Source organism: Phacochoerus africanus, chromosome 8 (assembly GCF_016906955.1).
Source record: "Phacochoerus africanus isolate WHEZ1 chromosome 8, ROS_Pafr_v1, whole genome shotgun sequence".
Taxonomy (NCBI): Eukaryota; Metazoa; Chordata; class Mammalia; order Artiodactyla; family Suidae; genus Phacochoerus; species Phacochoerus africanus.
In genome coordinates, this window is record NC_062551.1 from 84,833,502 (window position 1) to 84,849,870 (window position 16,369).

At 48.8% G+C, this 16,369-nt stretch overlaps 1 protein-coding gene across 2 annotated transcripts in view; it reads right to left on the reverse strand.

Moving 5' to 3' along the window:
* Positions 1–15,540: 15,540 nt before the first annotated feature.
* The window catches only part of DNAJC8 (DnaJ heat shock protein family (Hsp40) member C8), a 29,670-nt gene continuing 28,841 nt past the window's right edge, over positions 15,541–16,369 (reverse strand). For both annotated transcript variants that reach the window (XM_047792863.1, XM_047792862.1), the window contains exon 9: positions 15,541–16,360. In XM_047792863.1, the coding sequence (XP_047648819.1) occupies positions 16,238–16,360 (123 nt within the window). In that variant the 3' untranslated portion in view covers positions 15,541–16,237. The remainder of the gene's footprint in view (positions 16,361–16,369) is intronic.

Genomic DNA, 16,369 nt, shown 5'->3' on the forward strand with positions numbered 1-16,369 from the left:
CCTCAGCGGTCAGCCAATCCAACAGCCTCCTACACAGGGCGGGAAGCAGGCCCAGATAGGACCAGGGCCCCACAGCAGGCAGGCGCAGAGCAGAGTTGCGAGTACAGGCTCCTGCTCCCCTTGCAGGGTCTGACCTCAGCCCCACCCTGGGTGTCTGGACTAGTTCCCTCCGGCTCCCTGGGACCCCACTGCTCTTCCTTGCCAAAGCCAAAAATGAGGAGTTGTGGCTCAGCAGTAATGAACCTGACTAGTAACGATGAAGATGGGGGTTCCATCCCTGGCCTTGCTCAGTGGGTTAAGGATGTTGCCATGAGCTGTTGTGTAGGTCACAGATGCAGCTCTGATTCAACCCCTAGCCTGGGAACTTCCATATGCCCCAGGTGCAGCCCTAAAAAGAAAAAAAAAAAAAAAAAAAAGGCCAAAAATGGTTCTCAAAGGACAAACTACCCTTAACATGTCCTGAAAAACTAGAGCCAAATATCTGCCCCCTCTCCCAGCTCCACCCATCACACACAGGCTGACACACTCAGACCACTTATGCACATGACCTTTGCATGCTCACGCACACTCAATACACACCATCATGCAGAGACACGCAGTCACAACTGCATGCCCTCACTCACCTGCACACTCGCAAGCTCAGGGGCTACAACCATCACCCCCTCACTCATACCTGCCCAGGGTCACATCCTTCCTCCTGCTCATTCATACACTCTTCTCAGATCCCAAGATGTGGCTCAAGCCTCCTGGAATGGACTTTGAAAAGGCCCAGGGTGGTCCTTCCCCTCATCTCCCTTGGAGGTCTTTTGAGACTTGAGCCCCCTGAGATCCAAGAGAACATGATGGTCCGTTCATCACATTTAACCTTCGTGCAAACCGGCCACCTGAGCCGATGCCCTAGCTCTGCTCCCCAACCCAAAGCCTCTTTCCCCAAAGTGGCTTCACCTTCGGGACATGGAGGGACCTTGACCACAGACCTGAGGACACCTGGCTCGACTTCAGGCTCACACCAGATTGTTTGTTTGGTTTTCATTTTTGGCTGCCCCACAGCATATGGAGTTCCTGGGCCAGGGATCAGATCCGAGCCACAGTTTCAACCTAAGCCACAGCTGCGACAATGCCAGGTCCTTAACCCACTGTATCAGGCCAAGGCTTGAAACTTTGACCCAGCACTCCCAAGACACCACTGATCCTGTTGTACCACAGCAGGACTCCTCATGCCTGCTTTTCATTCGTCCCTTATGTACGTGCAAGAAGCAGTTATATATATAGTTCGGCACCTCTTTGAGATTATCGATAAGCAGGGCAGGTAGTCAGGCGTTATTATCTACATTTTACAGATGAGGAAACTGAGGTTGAGTGCCCCCTCTCACGCCCGCATCCATTCTGTTAGCAACTCCGTCAGTTCTACTTTAAAATATATCCAAGTCTGAATCTAGTCAAGCCTTTAGATCCAACCTTCCGTTTGCAGGAAACACAGATGACAGAGGAACAAATGAAAGGACTTTTCAAGAAAGTGATGAGCCAAATCCAGAGTGCAAGACAAGGACATTTCGACAGGACGACGGATCCAGTTCCTTCAACAGATCAATCACATGGGGGAGAAGTGGGGAAGGGATTTTAATCTAGGAATCTCTAGATGAAGAGAGATGTAAGAGATAAAAAATTAAACGCAACCTGTGTGGCACCTGGATCAATCAAATCAGCTGTAAAAAGGCATATGTGTCAGTCAGGGTCCTGGAAACGTGAGCAATCTGAGGATGGAGGAACTCCTTAAAGAGATGTGGGCAGGGCCAGAGGACCAAAAGGAACAACGAAGTAGGCCAACACTGCCAAGAATGTGATGTCCTTTTCATCTGGGGCTGAGGAGAGGGAGCAGTTACTGGAACCCAAAGAGGGTAGCCATCTGGAGAGGGCTGCCTGGCAAGAGCTGTGACCTTAGGTAGGAAATTGCAGCTGATCCTCCATGACCAGGCAGAGAGGGAACCAGGAAATAAATACCCACATCTCTCTCTTCCTCTACCCTCTAATGTCTTACCAGTTCCTCCCACTGGCTGAGCCCAACCAGAGGAAGGGGAGATGGATAATGCAGTCCAGACAGATCAGTGCCCAGTGAGCACAGAGTACCCCCTGGAGAAGGGTGGAGAGTGGATCTGGAGGGGAGACAGCTTCCCTGGACAGACTTTGGAGAAAGTGAGGGAGAATTTATTATGGACAGGCTTTGAGATGGTTCTAAGGAATTTTACTAGGTTAATTACCTAAATTAATTGTACTAGGTGATAATAGTGGTGTGGTTATATAAGAAAATGTTCATATATAGAGAAATATTTAGGGATGAAATTGCAGGGAACTGCTTTAAAATATTACAGTAAACTAAGGAGAGAGAGGAGAAAGAGAAGGGAGGAGAAATGAACGATTGAAGGAAGAAAGAGAGAGGCAAAATATTGAATCTAGGGAACAGGTATTGCGTAGGCTGAAAAATGGCCCTCAAAAATATCAGGTCCCAGGAGTTCCTGTCACAGCTCAGTGGTAACGAACCCGACTAGAATCCACGAGAACGCAGTCTCAATCCCTGGCCTCCCTCAGTGGGTTAAGGATTCGATGCTGCCATGAGCTGTGGTGTAGGTTGCAGACGTGGCTCAAATCTGGCTTTGCTGTGGCTGTGGCATGGGCTGGCAGATGTGGCTCTGATTCAACCCCTAGACTGGGAACTTCCATATGATACAGGTGAGACATTAAAAAGAAAAAAAAAAGTTGATACTGATATTGGAATTCTGGCCTCCAGAAGTGTTAAGAAAATAAATGTGTGTTGTTTTAAGCTGTCAAGCTTGTGGTCATTTGTTACAGCAGCTATAGGAAACTAATACCAGGATTTATAATACTGTTCCCTCTGTTTTTTGTGTGTTTGGAAACTTTTCTGATGAAATTGCACGTGCTCAATTCACAACACTACCTATGTAATAGTCTTGCTAAGTAAAGAGAAACAGAATCTGCAAGTTAAGCTACCAGTTTACAGGAAATGTAGAAGAGGAACAGATCATAGGAATACACTCAGCAAACTCAGACCAGAGTAAATGCACAGAACAAACAAACTGGTTCCTTCAAAAAATAAGTTATAAGGGAGGAAGATGATGATGAAAGAACCTACAGATTAAATGAGAATTAAGAGGCACAGCCACCCAATTGTTATGTGGGGGCCTTTTTTGGATCCCGACCTGACCTCATCCCTGACTTCTTACCCTCCGATGCCTGTTCTAGTCACACCAGCTCTCCTGTTCTCCCGCAACACACCAGACATGCTCCTGCCTCAAGCTTCTCCACCTGCTGTTCTCTCTGCCTGGAACACTCTTTCCCAGACACCCAGGGTTCAGGTCTTGACTCAAAGCTATTTTCTCAGTGCCATCTTTCCTAATAACCCAAACAAACTGCAGCTATCTCCTGACATGACCCAGGCCCCTACCTTGCTTGATATTTCTCCACAGCAAATATCACTACCTTGTGATATTCGTTATTACATCTGATATATCATACATTTTATTTTCTTGCTTTGCTCATTATCTGTTCCTTGAGAGCAGGGATTTGTTTGTTGACTACTGTATCCCACTACCTGGAACACTGTCCAGCACATTGTAGGTGCCCGTTGATAAAGGTTTTTTTATTATTATTATTATTATTTTGTCATTTTCCCTTTTCTAGGGCTGCTCCCACGGCATATGGAGGTTCCCAGGCTAGGTATCTAATCAGAGCTGTAGCCACCAGCCTACACCACAGCTCACGGTAACGCCGGATCCTTAACCCACTGAGCAAGGCCAGGGGTCGAACCCTCAACCTCATGGTTCCTAGTCGGATTCGTTAACCACTGCACCACGACGGGAACTCCGATAAAGTTTATTGAATGAATGAGTGAGGTTAGAGGAAAGGAAGTGACTTATCCAAGGTAACAAAGCTGGTAGGTGGCAGAACCAGAATTAGGGTCCAGATGCCCTAAACGCTAGTTCAGTCCTGCACAGCTGTTATAAAGGCTTTGGTAACTTTCAGCCCTGGAGCTGTCCTTCACTCAGAGGGACGTGGATGCTTCACTTCTGTGATCGGTCCTTTTCTCATCTATAAATAGAGGGTAATTCAGGAGGAGGAGTATCACAGAGTAAAGAGCGTGGGTTTAGGATCAAAGAGACTCGAATTCAAATCTCGACTGCCACCAATGCTCTGTGTGAATCTGGAAAAGCCAATTTACCTCTTCAAGCCTCAGTTTCATAATCTGCAGACTGTGACTACCATAAGTACGTCACTCTGTTGGGAGGAATGTGAGGCCCCAAAAGGTTATGAAGCTTGGAGAGGAAAAGCAAAACTGTCACCTTCACTTGCAATATGATTGTTTACATAGAAAAATGAAAGCAATTCCATGGACAAATTATTAGAACTAGTAAAAGACTTCAGCAAGGTTTCTTGTTTGTTCGTTTAATGGAAGTTCCCAGGGCTAGGAGTCGAATTGGAACTAAAGCTGCTGGCCTACACCACAGCCACACTGGATCCAAGCCACATCGGTGACCTACGCTGCAGCTTGGGGCAATGCCGGATCCTTAACCACTGAGTGAAGCCAGGGATTGAACTAGAATCTTCACAGATGCTATGTCTGGTTCTTAACCTGCTGAGCCACAACAGGAACTCCAAGATTTCTGACTATAAAATCAATGTGTAGGAGTTCCCACTGTGGCGCAATGGTTAATGAATCTGACTAGGAACCATGAGGTTTCGGGTTCGATCCCTGCCTTTGCTCAGTGGGTTAAGGATCTGGCGTTGCTGTGAGCTGTGGTGTAGGTCACAGATGCAGCTCGTATCCTGCGTTGCTGTGGCTCTGTCGAAGGCTGGCGGCTATAGCTCCAATTAGACCCCTAGCCTACTGCGGCATGCCGCAGGTGCAACCCTGGAAAAAGACAAAAAGACTAAAAATAAATAAATAAACAAAATCAATGTATAAAAAATCAATCATCTTCCTATAAGAAGAAATAAACAGAAAATGTCATTTTAAAGACACAATTTATAATACCAAGAAAACTATTTTGGCAATTTTTTTTTCCAAAGATGTACAAAGTCTTGATGGAGGAAACTATAAAATCATTGAAAAATAATTAAGGAGTTCCCGCTGTGGCACGAGGTCGGTGGTGTCTTGGGAGCACTGGGATGAAAGCTCAATCCCTGGCCCTGCACAGTGGGTTAAGGATCTGGTATTGCTGCAGCGGTCACAACTGTGGCTCAGATCTGATCCCTGGCCTGGGCACTCCATATGCTGCTAGGTGGCCAAAAAAGAAAAAGAAAGAAAAGTAATTAAAGAACTAGATAAATGGGTAGATGTAATATATTCATGCATGAGACTGTCAATGTCATAAAGGTACAAGTTCTTGCCAATTTAATCTATAAATTCAGTGCCAGTCCAATCAAAATCCCAATAGAGGTGTTCCCATCGCTCAGCGGTTAGCGAACCCAACCAGCATCCATGAGGATGCAGGTTTGATCCCTAGCCTTTCTCAGTGGATTAAGGATCCAGCGTTGCTGTGAGCTGTGGTGTAGGTCACAGACATGGCTCGGATCTGGTGTTGCTGTGGCTCTGGCATAGGGCAGTGGCTACAGCTCCGATTAGACCCCTAGCCTGGGAACCTCCATATGCTGTGGGTACGGCCCTAAAAAGACAAAAAATCAAACAAAAAAATTCCAGCTGGTGTAAAGACCTAACTATGAAAAGTGAAATAGAAAAAATTGGGGGAGAAAATAGAGGACAAAATCTTTACAATCTAAGCATCAGGGAAATTTTCTTAAATTAAGACACAGAAATTATAAGTAACAAAGAAAAGTTGGATAAATAAGACCATATAAATTTTAAATCGTGTACATTGGAAGTTCCCTGGTGGTCTAGTGGTTAGGACTTGATGCTTTCACCACTGCGGCCCAAGTTCAGTTTCTGGTCTGGGAACTAAGATCTCACATCAAGCCCCTGCATGCCTTAGCCAAAAAAAAAAACTGTGTGCATGAAAAGATACTTGAGTTTTTAGGGAGTTCCTGATGTGGCACAGCGGGTTAAGGATCTGTAGCTGCTCCAGTCCTGCACTGGGTTAAGGATCCAGGATTGTCACTTCAGTGGCTCAGGTCTCTGCTATGGCATGGGTTTGATCCCTGGCCTGGGAAATTCCACATGTCTTGAGTGTGGCTGAAAAAACAGAAAAACAGATAAAGGAAGAAGTAGCCAATTTACAAAAGAAAAAGCCTGAAGGTCAAGAAACATAAAAATCGGGGCAACATTTCAGAAAATCAAGGGTTCCAGTTAAAACAGCAAATCACTAGACTGGAAAAAAATGAAAGTCTGCCAGTTCCAAGTACTAGGAAGGATGTAGAACAATGGAAACCCTCATCGCACTGCTAAAAAGAGACTACAAATGCACCACCATTTTCAAAGTTAATTCCAATAAAGTTGAAAATGTGCACATTCTTCTTAGGTACACACTGGAAATACTAATATTTGTATGTTTCAGAATCCCTGGTGGCCTAGTGGTTAAGGACTCTGCATTGTCACTGCTGTGGCTTAGGTTCAGTCCCTGGCCTGGAAACTTTTGCATGCTGTAGACAGGCAAGAAAAAGAAAAGAGGGGTTGGGGGAGTTTCCATTGTGGCTCAGCAGAAACAATCCAACTAGCATCCATGAGGTTGTGGGTTCAATCCCTGGCCTCGCTCAGTGGGTTAAGAATCCAGCATTGCCATGAGCTGTGGTATAGGTCGAAGATGCAGCTCAGATCCTGCATTGCTGTAGCTGTGGTTTAGACTGGCAGCTGCAGCTCCAATTTGACCCCTAGCCTGGGAACCTCTGTATGCTGAGGGTGCAGCCGTAAAGGTGCGGTCCTAAAAAGCCAAAAAAAAAAAAAAGTAAAAAGTATATACCTACAACATAATCCTGTACATATGTTAAAATGAACAGAGCTACATGTAATTGCATGGACAGTAAACATAATGCTAAACTAAAAAAGCAAGTTTCAGGAGGATAAATATAGCATGATATTTTCAAATACAATTAAAATTTTTAAATATTATTATTATTGGTAGACACAATACATAGGCATCAATATGTAAAGACAAATTTGGGTCATGATTAATTACCTCTGGAGAGACAGGGAGGGAACAGGATTAGTGAGGATACACGGGAGACTTCTATTATATCTGTAATATTCTACTTCACTCAGAGCAGGTGCATCGGAATTTATAATACATTTTTATATATGTAAAACCTGAGCCTGAGATTTGGCAAGATAATTTGGAGAATGAGAAGTCAAGAAAGTGCCACATCATAGATCAAGATTTGCTATAAAGCAGTTCCCACAGTGGCTCAGCAGAAATGAATCCAACTAGTATCCATGAAGATGAAGGTTTGAACCCTGGCCCGAATTTCCATGAGCTGTGGTGTAGGTCACAGATGCGGCTTGGATCCTGCATTGCTGCAGCTGTGGCTTAGGCCAGCAGCTACAGCTGCGATTCGACCCGTAGCCTGGGAACCTCCACATGCTTTGGGTGTGGCCCTAAAAAGACAAAAATAAAAAATAAATTTAAAAAAATTTTTTAATTAGAAAAAAAGATTTACTGTAAGTCACAGTAATTAAGATAGGATGGTGAGGAGTTCCCCGGTGGCCCATCAGGTTGAGGATCCAGCACCACCATAGCTCAGGTCTCCAATGTGGCACAGGTTCGATCCCTGGCCCAGGAAGTTCTGCATGCCATGGGCACTACCAAAAAACAAGATAGGATGGTATAAGCACAAGAATAGCCAAACAGTGCGAATGAACAGAATAGAAAAAGAATCACTGGAGGAGGGGGATTACTACAAAAGCACAGACCTCAGAGCCCCCAAGTCACTCGGGCAGCAGCTTCATTCTGACAGCTGAGACTGAGGTGGCCCTGATGCTCAGCTATCCTAAATCCTCTCTTAATCCTCCTCCTCAAAACCTCAGTTTCTCTCTCTGACTCACTCTCTCTCTTTCTCATTTCCTTTTCCTCCCTCAGATTCTAGGGATCAGAATCCCAAATCTGCCACTTAACAACGGGGGCCCCTGGAGCCTCAGATTCTTCCTCTGTAAAGCAGGGATGACACCTCCAACCTTACCAGGGAATTAGGTCTAAAGGACAGTGCCAGCGGCTCCTCTTCATTCTCCTCCCCTTTCCTTCACGTCCTCTGGTTCGGGCTGAGTCCCACCTGCCCCCCGTCTCCAGCCTGGGCACACCTGAGTGAGAAGCTCTCCCCTTCCTGGGCTGGATCCTGAAAGGAAGCTTCAGGAGTGTGGTGGGGTCCCCAGGGGGTGTGAGATTGGGGGCAGAAAATCCAGGTCCAGGGAACTCAGGGCAGGGGGTCTCCCTGAGGATTTAGGGCAAAAGAGGACTTAGGTTGGAAGGAGCCCTAGACTCTCCAGCCCGCCCCTCACCTGGGCAGACAGGCAACTGCCTGTGTGTCCAGGCAGGGGAAGGCACAGGACGCCCCCAGAGCCTGCACACTGCACTTGGAAGCTCGGTAGTTTTCTTTTTCTTTTTTTTTTTTTTCTTTTTTAGGGCTGCACACGTGGCATATGGAGGTTCCCAGGCTAGGGGTCGAATCCGATCTGCAGCATAGCCACAGCAACTTGGGATCCAAGTCATATCTGCGACCTACACCACAGTTCACGGCTACGCAGGATCCTTAACCCACTGAGAGAGGCCAGGGATCAAACATGCATCCTCATGGATGCTAGTTGGGGTTGTTACCGCTGAGCCCCTTGGAAGCCTGGAATGCTTACTGCTAGAGTTCCCTGTGGCAGTTGTTACAAGAGAGACCTCCAAGGGGTAACCCAGGTCCCTCCAGAGAGCGAGACTAAGGATCAGAGAGTGTCTTTTCACCAGGCATTCTTTTACATCTACTGAATCTTTAACTTGTTCATTGGTTACCTCTTTAAAAAAATAAAATATTAATAAATAAATAAGAGATGGAATCTGAGGTCAGACTTACCTAGGTCTAAATCCCACTGCTCTCTCCTGGCTGTGGCATATCAGGCAAGTTTGTTAACCTCTCTGAGCCTGTATCGAAACAGCTCTATTTTATAGTTGTAAAATGACTCATAAAATGTATCATATAATAAAATAAGGCTTACAAAAGCATTGAGCATGATGTCTGACCCACGGCAGGCATGTGATGTGTAGTTAGCTTTTTTATTATTATTATCAGCTTTTGTGGAGTCCCAGAGCCATTAGAAATCAGCACTCAGACAGCTAGGAGAGGGGACCCTCCCTCTGTGATGTGGCCAGGACCCCCAGCTCTGCTCCTGGCTGACCCCCCATGCACAAGCAGGATCCAGAGGGGAAGGTGAGAAGTGGGGATGGTGCCGCTGACTGGGTCCCAGCCCCTGCCCAGGCTGAGCACCACCCAAGGGTCCTGGGGACGTGTGTGTGTGTGTGTGTGTGTGTGTGTGTGTAGACATATGTTTGTGTGTCTTTGTAGAGTAGGTTTGTTTGCTGTGAGTGGAGGGTCTTCATGCCTGTGCTTGTTGTGTCCTGCAAGGGTTCATGTGGTATGTGTTTCAACGCTATTGTACACGTTGTTTGTCTGTAAAGATGTGTGTTTCGTCCTGTGGGTAACAATATCCATCCCATGAAGGGATATTGTGTCAACTGTGACACATGTGTATTGTAGGTAGTGCAGGCTCATGGGTTGGATCAGTGGAGGTCAAGCTCTGTTGTACGATGGGGAAGGGCTGTGAACCATGAACTGTGTTTGTGGGAGATGTGTGAGGGAACACCAGGTCTGTCGGTGACCATATGTGTTAACTGTGAGGGGTGAACGGATGTGTGCTGTGTCTGTGAGAGAGTAAAGGGGTTGTGTGTCTGCGAGGAGGTGCTGATGGGAGGGAATCAGGCATAACCGAGCTCTGCGGACCCCTCCAGAGCCGGACCAGCCCCAAGGATCCTGCAGAGCAGCCAGACAAAGCAGCAGAACCTGGCCTTCTCACCCAGGCTGCTAGCCTCTTACCTGAGAAACTGCAGGGACAGTGGTCCAGGAGGTGACAAAGAGGCTGAGGTCAGGGCCGCTGAGAGCATGTTTCCTGGATGGTTCCTCCGGAGAACTCAGGAAGTGGGGCTGGGAATGGGGAGGAGGCAGAAGGCAGAAGGCAGGCCCGGACCCAGGTGTGTGACTCACTTCAGCTCCAATCCCCAGTGAGCAGTGACAGATAAAGAACTAGGGGAGGGCTGCCTGCAGGGTGGGCCAGGCACCAGGCCAGGAAGCCAGCTCCTTGGGTGGGGCCCCAAACGCAAGATCACCAGGAATACTCATCCAGCAGGGAGTGTCTCTCTCTCTCTCTCTCTCTCTGCACGTTAGCTCGGCCAGTAACACAGGGCTGATCCATCCAAGGCAAAGCCCCTCTGAGAGGAAGGGCTGGGCCTGGGCTGGCAGAGGAGGGAGGAGTGGGTCCCTGGTCTGAGGGAAAAAGGGCCCTGACCTAGGGAAGGTCCCAGCCCTGTCCTCAGGAGCCCCCAATCTAGAGAGATGGGAAAGGGACACAGCCCTATCAGGAGCCTGAGCATCTGGGGATGCTGCCCCAACTCCAGTGAGCTCCATGCTGCTGGACAAGACCCAGAGCTGGGAGTTCTCATTGTGGCTCAGCAGGTTAAGACCCTAACTAGTATCCAGGAGGATGCAGGTTTGATCCCTGGCCTCACTCAGTGAGTTAATAAGGATCTGGCATTGCCATGAGCTGTGGTGTAAGTTGAAGATGTGACTTGGATCCCGCGTTGCTGTGGCTATGATGTAGGCCAGCAGCTGTAGCTCCAATTCGACCCCTAGCCTGGGAACTTCCATATGCCATGGGTGTGGCTCTAAAACAAACAAACAAACAAAAAACCCAAAGCAGCTTTCAGAAGATACCCATCTGAGGGGACACACAGCCAGTCTTGCCCACAGGAAGCTTCTGCCCCATGGGTGTGAGATAGCCTGTCCTGCCCACAATTACCCCCAACCAAGGAAGAGCCTGTCTTGAGGGATAAGAAGTCTATTAGGAAAGAGAAAATTCTGGCTCTGGAAGCCAGCCCCTTGTGAGGGGAGATACAGCATCCCGGCCCTCAGGAGCCCCCTGTCTGAGGGAGAGGACAGCCCACTCTGACGAGTGCCCACTCTGACCACAGCGAAGCACCATAGTTCTCTCAAAGCCTAGGACAGTGCCTGGGCTCCAGCTTTGTGGGTTCTGGGCTGAGAGCTACTCCTTGTCTCCACCTCCCCCCACCACCCGACCTCCCCGACATAGCGAATTGGGCTTAGCAGGAAACAGAGAAAAGCAAGCTGGGCCCTGACATAGGTGGACATTCTCAAATACCAGCTCTAAGAACCCACAAGACCGGGGTCTGACCACCACCTCTGATCTTCGGCTAGAGCGCGCCATTGAGCATCTTGGAGCCTCGGGTTCATTTCCAGGTCAGAAACAGGCGCTCATAATCCCTCCATTATGCCTGGCGTGACATTGGCGCATATTAGGAACTCAGTAAGTGAAAATCGCTCTATTTACCCAAATTCCTACCTCCTGTCCCAGAAGTGGGGGTCAAATTCTTTCTCCATATGAGACTCAGTTGGAGAACTTGTTTAAAATGTGTATTAAAAAAAAAAAGTAGTTCCCCTTGCGACTCAGCGGTAATGAACCCAACTAGTATCCATAAGAACTTGGTTTAGATCCCTGGCCCCACTGAGTGGGTGAAGGATCCGGCGTTGCCACGAGCAGCGGTGTAGTTCGCAGACGCAGCTTGGATCCCGAGTTGCGGTGGCTGTGGCGTAGGCAGGCAGCTGCAGCTCTGATTCAACCTCTAGCCTAGGAACCGCCATACGCTGCGGGTGTGCCCCACCCCTCCCCCCCAAAAAAAAACGGGTTCTCAGATTCCACTCCAAGTGACAATCAGTGCTGGTGACAGGGCCCAGGAAGTGAATAAGCACCAGGTGATTCCAAGGTAGGAGGCCCATGTTGCAGAGCAGACTTGGAGGGAGGCCAGAGGAAGCCAGGGACTGGGCAAAGGGAAGCTCATTACCTAAAGGCTCCTTAGCTACACTCACCTGCCCTGAGTCACAAGTGAAGGGTGAGGATTTGGGCATCTCTGGCAGAATTCCAAGCTCTACCCAGCCCATTCGTGCCTGCCTGATGTTCCAGTGCTGGCTGGGTTAACCCAGGACTTTGTTAAAGATGCAGCCATCTGTCTCTTCCAGCCTGAATCCTAAATCAGAACCTTCAGAGACCAGAGAAATGTTTTTCTACAAGTTTCCCAAATGTCCTCAATCCTCTGCTCTTCCACCCAGTTCTTGGAGCAGGAACCACCCTGCTGGAGGAGAAGCAGGGAGGGAGAAATACCCACTCTGTACCCTGCTGAGGGTTTCCCTGATCCCCTTAACCCTCAGGGAAACGGATTTAAGAAATAAGGAAGCTGGAGTTCCCGTCGTGGCACAGTGGTTAACGAATCTGACTAGGAACCATGAGGTTGCGGGTTCGATCCCTGGCCTTGCTCAGTGGGTTAAGGATCCGGCATTGCCGTGAGCTGTGGTGTAGATTGCAGACGAGGCTCGGATCCCGTGTTGCTGTGGCTCTGGCTCTGGCCAGTGGTTACAGCTCTGATTAGGCCCCTAGCCTGGGAACCTTCATAAGCTGCGGGAGCGGCCCTAGAAAAGGCAAAAAGACAGAAAAAAAAAAAAAAAAGAAGGGTGCATGACCTCCAGCAAGGGGGCAGATGAAGCAGAAGAGCTAGGATGGATAGAGGGTGGGGAGAAAATGGGGAGGGGCAAACCCTGCCTCACTTGCGGTTCCACCCAGCACAGGCCCAGACTCATCCACAGCCTCCCACGCACACATGCACCCCCACGGCTCCACCAGCCGGAGAGAGGACCCAGAAATGGGGGCCCAGCTGTAACCACTGAGAGGCCACAGCCATCCACAGGGGAAGGGAGGAAGGGGTGGTTGAGGGGGTTAGGGGGGCGTCTGCACAGTCAAAGGCAATGACTGACGCTTTTGGGATTTATAACTTCATTTTCAAGGGTCCAGTTCCCACTATACATGTGAGGAAGCTGAGGCTGAATTGAGGTCACTGGCCCAAATGACAGGATTCTTTTTTTTTTTTTTGGCTTTTTAGGGTCCCACTTGCATCATATGGAGGACCCCAGGCTAGGGGTCAAATTGGAGCTATAGCTGCCAGCCTATACCACACCCACACCAACTCGGGATCCAAGCTGCCATCTGCAAACTACACCACAGCTCACAGCAACGCTGGATCCTTAACCCACTGATGGAGGCCAAGGATTGAACCCGCATCATCATGGATACAAGTTGTGCCGCAACTCGAACTCCCTAAATGGATTCTGACCCAACCCATCTGGCTGGGCCCACGGTAGCCCCCAGGCAACAATGAGCTCTGGGGGGAGGTGTGGGGGTGGTACGATCTGCTCCATTCTTCACAGCAAACTGCAGGAAGAGGAGTGAAGTGGCTCATCCAGCCTTTCATTCGCTCTGGGCCCTGGCACACCTCCAGCGAGCCTTTCCTGCCTGAGATGCTGCTTAACCTACTCACGGATGGAGGGGCCGGACAAGCTGCACGGACACAGCCCTGGCCAGAAAGCGTGTTGAGTAATAAGGCCTCAGTTCACTGCCCAAAGCACCTCTCTCACAGGCCAGGTCATCACTGAAAACATTGCTCTGAGCAGGGTTATGGGAATGGGCTGGTACCTTTGCTGACCTTCCAGGTGAGTCTGTGGCTAATGTGTGCCAGAAAGGAAATGGGAAGCCTTAGTTCGGTGGGGCAATGATGTCATGGCTGAAAGCCAAATTGCTTAATACGAGTTTCTCACCTGCCTGGTCTCACCTCACCCCACTTCTCGGCTCCAGGCAAGACACAGGGCATTCAGCTCCACAAAAAACCTATGCTCTTATCTCTGGGTCTTTGCACACTGTCCCCTCTGATGGAAATATCTCCCCTGAAGTCCTACCCAACCTATGCCAGTAAGTCTTCCCTTCCTCCTTCCTCGCCCATAAGACTTTACTGGAAACAGAAGTTGTTCAGGCCCAAGGGATAAGTCCTGGTCTATTTCCCAGGCCCACTATCATTTGCTGTTTTCCTAAAGTTACAGCTAAAGATGGCCATGTCACACATTTTCTGGCCAATGGCACCTTTGGGGGTTAATTTTTCCTCCTGGAAGGCTTCTGTTTGGCAATTGGCACAAGGTGTGGTGCTGCCACAACTTTCTCTGAGACTGTGCAACTCTAAGACGACAAGTCCTGGGAGAATGGAGAGGAGGCAGAGTAAGAGCCTGGTTCCTGGGTGGTATGGTTGACGCCACGAACAACACTTGAAACCACCTGTCACCAGACTGCTTATGTGAGAAAATAGGCCCCCATTTGTTTATGCTAGTTATTCCTTGCAGCTAAAAACATTCCTAACAGATCCATCAACCTCTGGGTTCTAACTTTTAAGAGGCCACCTTCTCCAGGAAAGCTCCTGGCAGCTAAGAACAGATCAAAGGCCCCCTCCTCGTTGCAATGGATGCATCGTGCCTTTAGTGATCTTTGTACTGGTTCACCAGCCACTTGCCCCAGGAGGATGAGGCAGGCAGCAGGGGCCCCATGAGGTTCACCAATTTATTCCTAAGCCAGTGTATCTGTTGAGCACACAAGCATACCCATAGCTGACTACGGGCACAACCTCCTTGAAGGCAAAGACAGGGCCTGGCCCTCATGAGCCTGCAGTTGAACTGTAACCACATGACCTCCAAGGAAGGGATGGGTGTGTGTGAGGTGGGGGTCACTCTCCGCACTAGAACACAGCTCGGCTGCTTCCTGCACAGGATGGCCTGCATCACCTCAGATGGGTATCATTCCGCTGGGTGACAGTTCCCTCTCTCTGCGAGAGCCCCACCCACCCCTGTGGGCTCAGTCATCTGCGGTTTGGACGTGCCAAGCTGCACACAGAAGGGCAGTACGACAACCAAACTTCTGTCCCCTCCCAGAGCAGCTGGTCAAAGTTGCAGATCTCTTGATGCAAGACACTGTGCCTTTGTGATTATTGTACCTCTTCACTCATCTGCAAAACAGTGCCAAGTCTAGCTTCAAGTCACCCGGCTTCTCCTAGCTTCCCATTTTAGGTGTCTCCTTCCTATGTCTCACCTGATGTCCCTCCCAAAGGCTGGTCCTGTCTGCCACAGCCAGCAAGACACTGGAATACATATCATAAGTGGGGTGCTTCCACCCATTATTTCATTTAATCCTCAAAATAATCAGTATCTTCATTTCACACAGAAATAACATTGGCAACACCCGCTGAGCACTATGGTCCCTACCTTGTAAGTGCCACAGCTACTCCTCCCTAAAAGCTGCTAGAGATCTGTGTTCCCATTTGTGGACGAAGAAACGAAGGTTTGGCAAATAAGTGGTCAAGGAGCCAGGGCTGTCCACCTCCAAAGCATTCTGCGCGTGGCCAAGACCAACAGGAGACCCACCCTTGGAACAATACCAAACGTCGGTGGTTAGGGTATAAAAATTTATTACACATACAGAATATTACCACTAACAAATGCAGACAGGCTAGGACACAACGGTACACGATGGAGAATGGCCAGCTCTTTGGAAAGTGAACAGGTTTGGGTGGCTTGCAGCCTCGTGCCACGCAGACTGGCCGGACAGGAAAGCACATGCCAAACTCCAGGGGACGTCAGGGCATCGAGTGGCTGCTCTGTGTGCCCACTGCCTTCCCCGTCTGATCTGGGGCTTGGAAGGACGCCACACCCAGAAGCAAGCAACTGAAGCAAAGGGGCTTCCTAAGGTGGCCCGGGCTTGTCTCTGAAGTCAAGGCAACACCATTTTAAGCAACGTGTTTAATTAACTGGATGATTTCCACAAACTATACACAAAGTTTCTAACCATCACAATTGAGTGGAGTACAAAACATTAAGTTACAGGCTGTGGGAGGAGAAGGCAGCACCAATGGCGGCACCTTCCGATCCTGGTTGGTCTGGGGTAGGGGTGGGGGAGGTTTCTTTTTAAACCGAGCCCCTCATTTCAATGTACAAAAGAATTACTCTGATCGATATTAAATTGTATTGAAAACAAAATGGACTAAAAAGCAAAGACTACTCTATGTTGGGGTGAAAATGGGAAAAAGAATGAGTCCTTCAGAGCAGGAAGGGGAGAGCCGAAGGAAGGTTCTGTGGCCGTGACCTCAGGTCACTCACGCTGTTCCATTTTTACTTTCGGTGGTCTCAGGAAGGTCCGGTTCTTCTTCTCTTTCTTCCCCTTGGTATTAGCTTGGAAGTTTCGCCAGCTGTCCACACGACCATCTCGACTTTCCTAAGCACA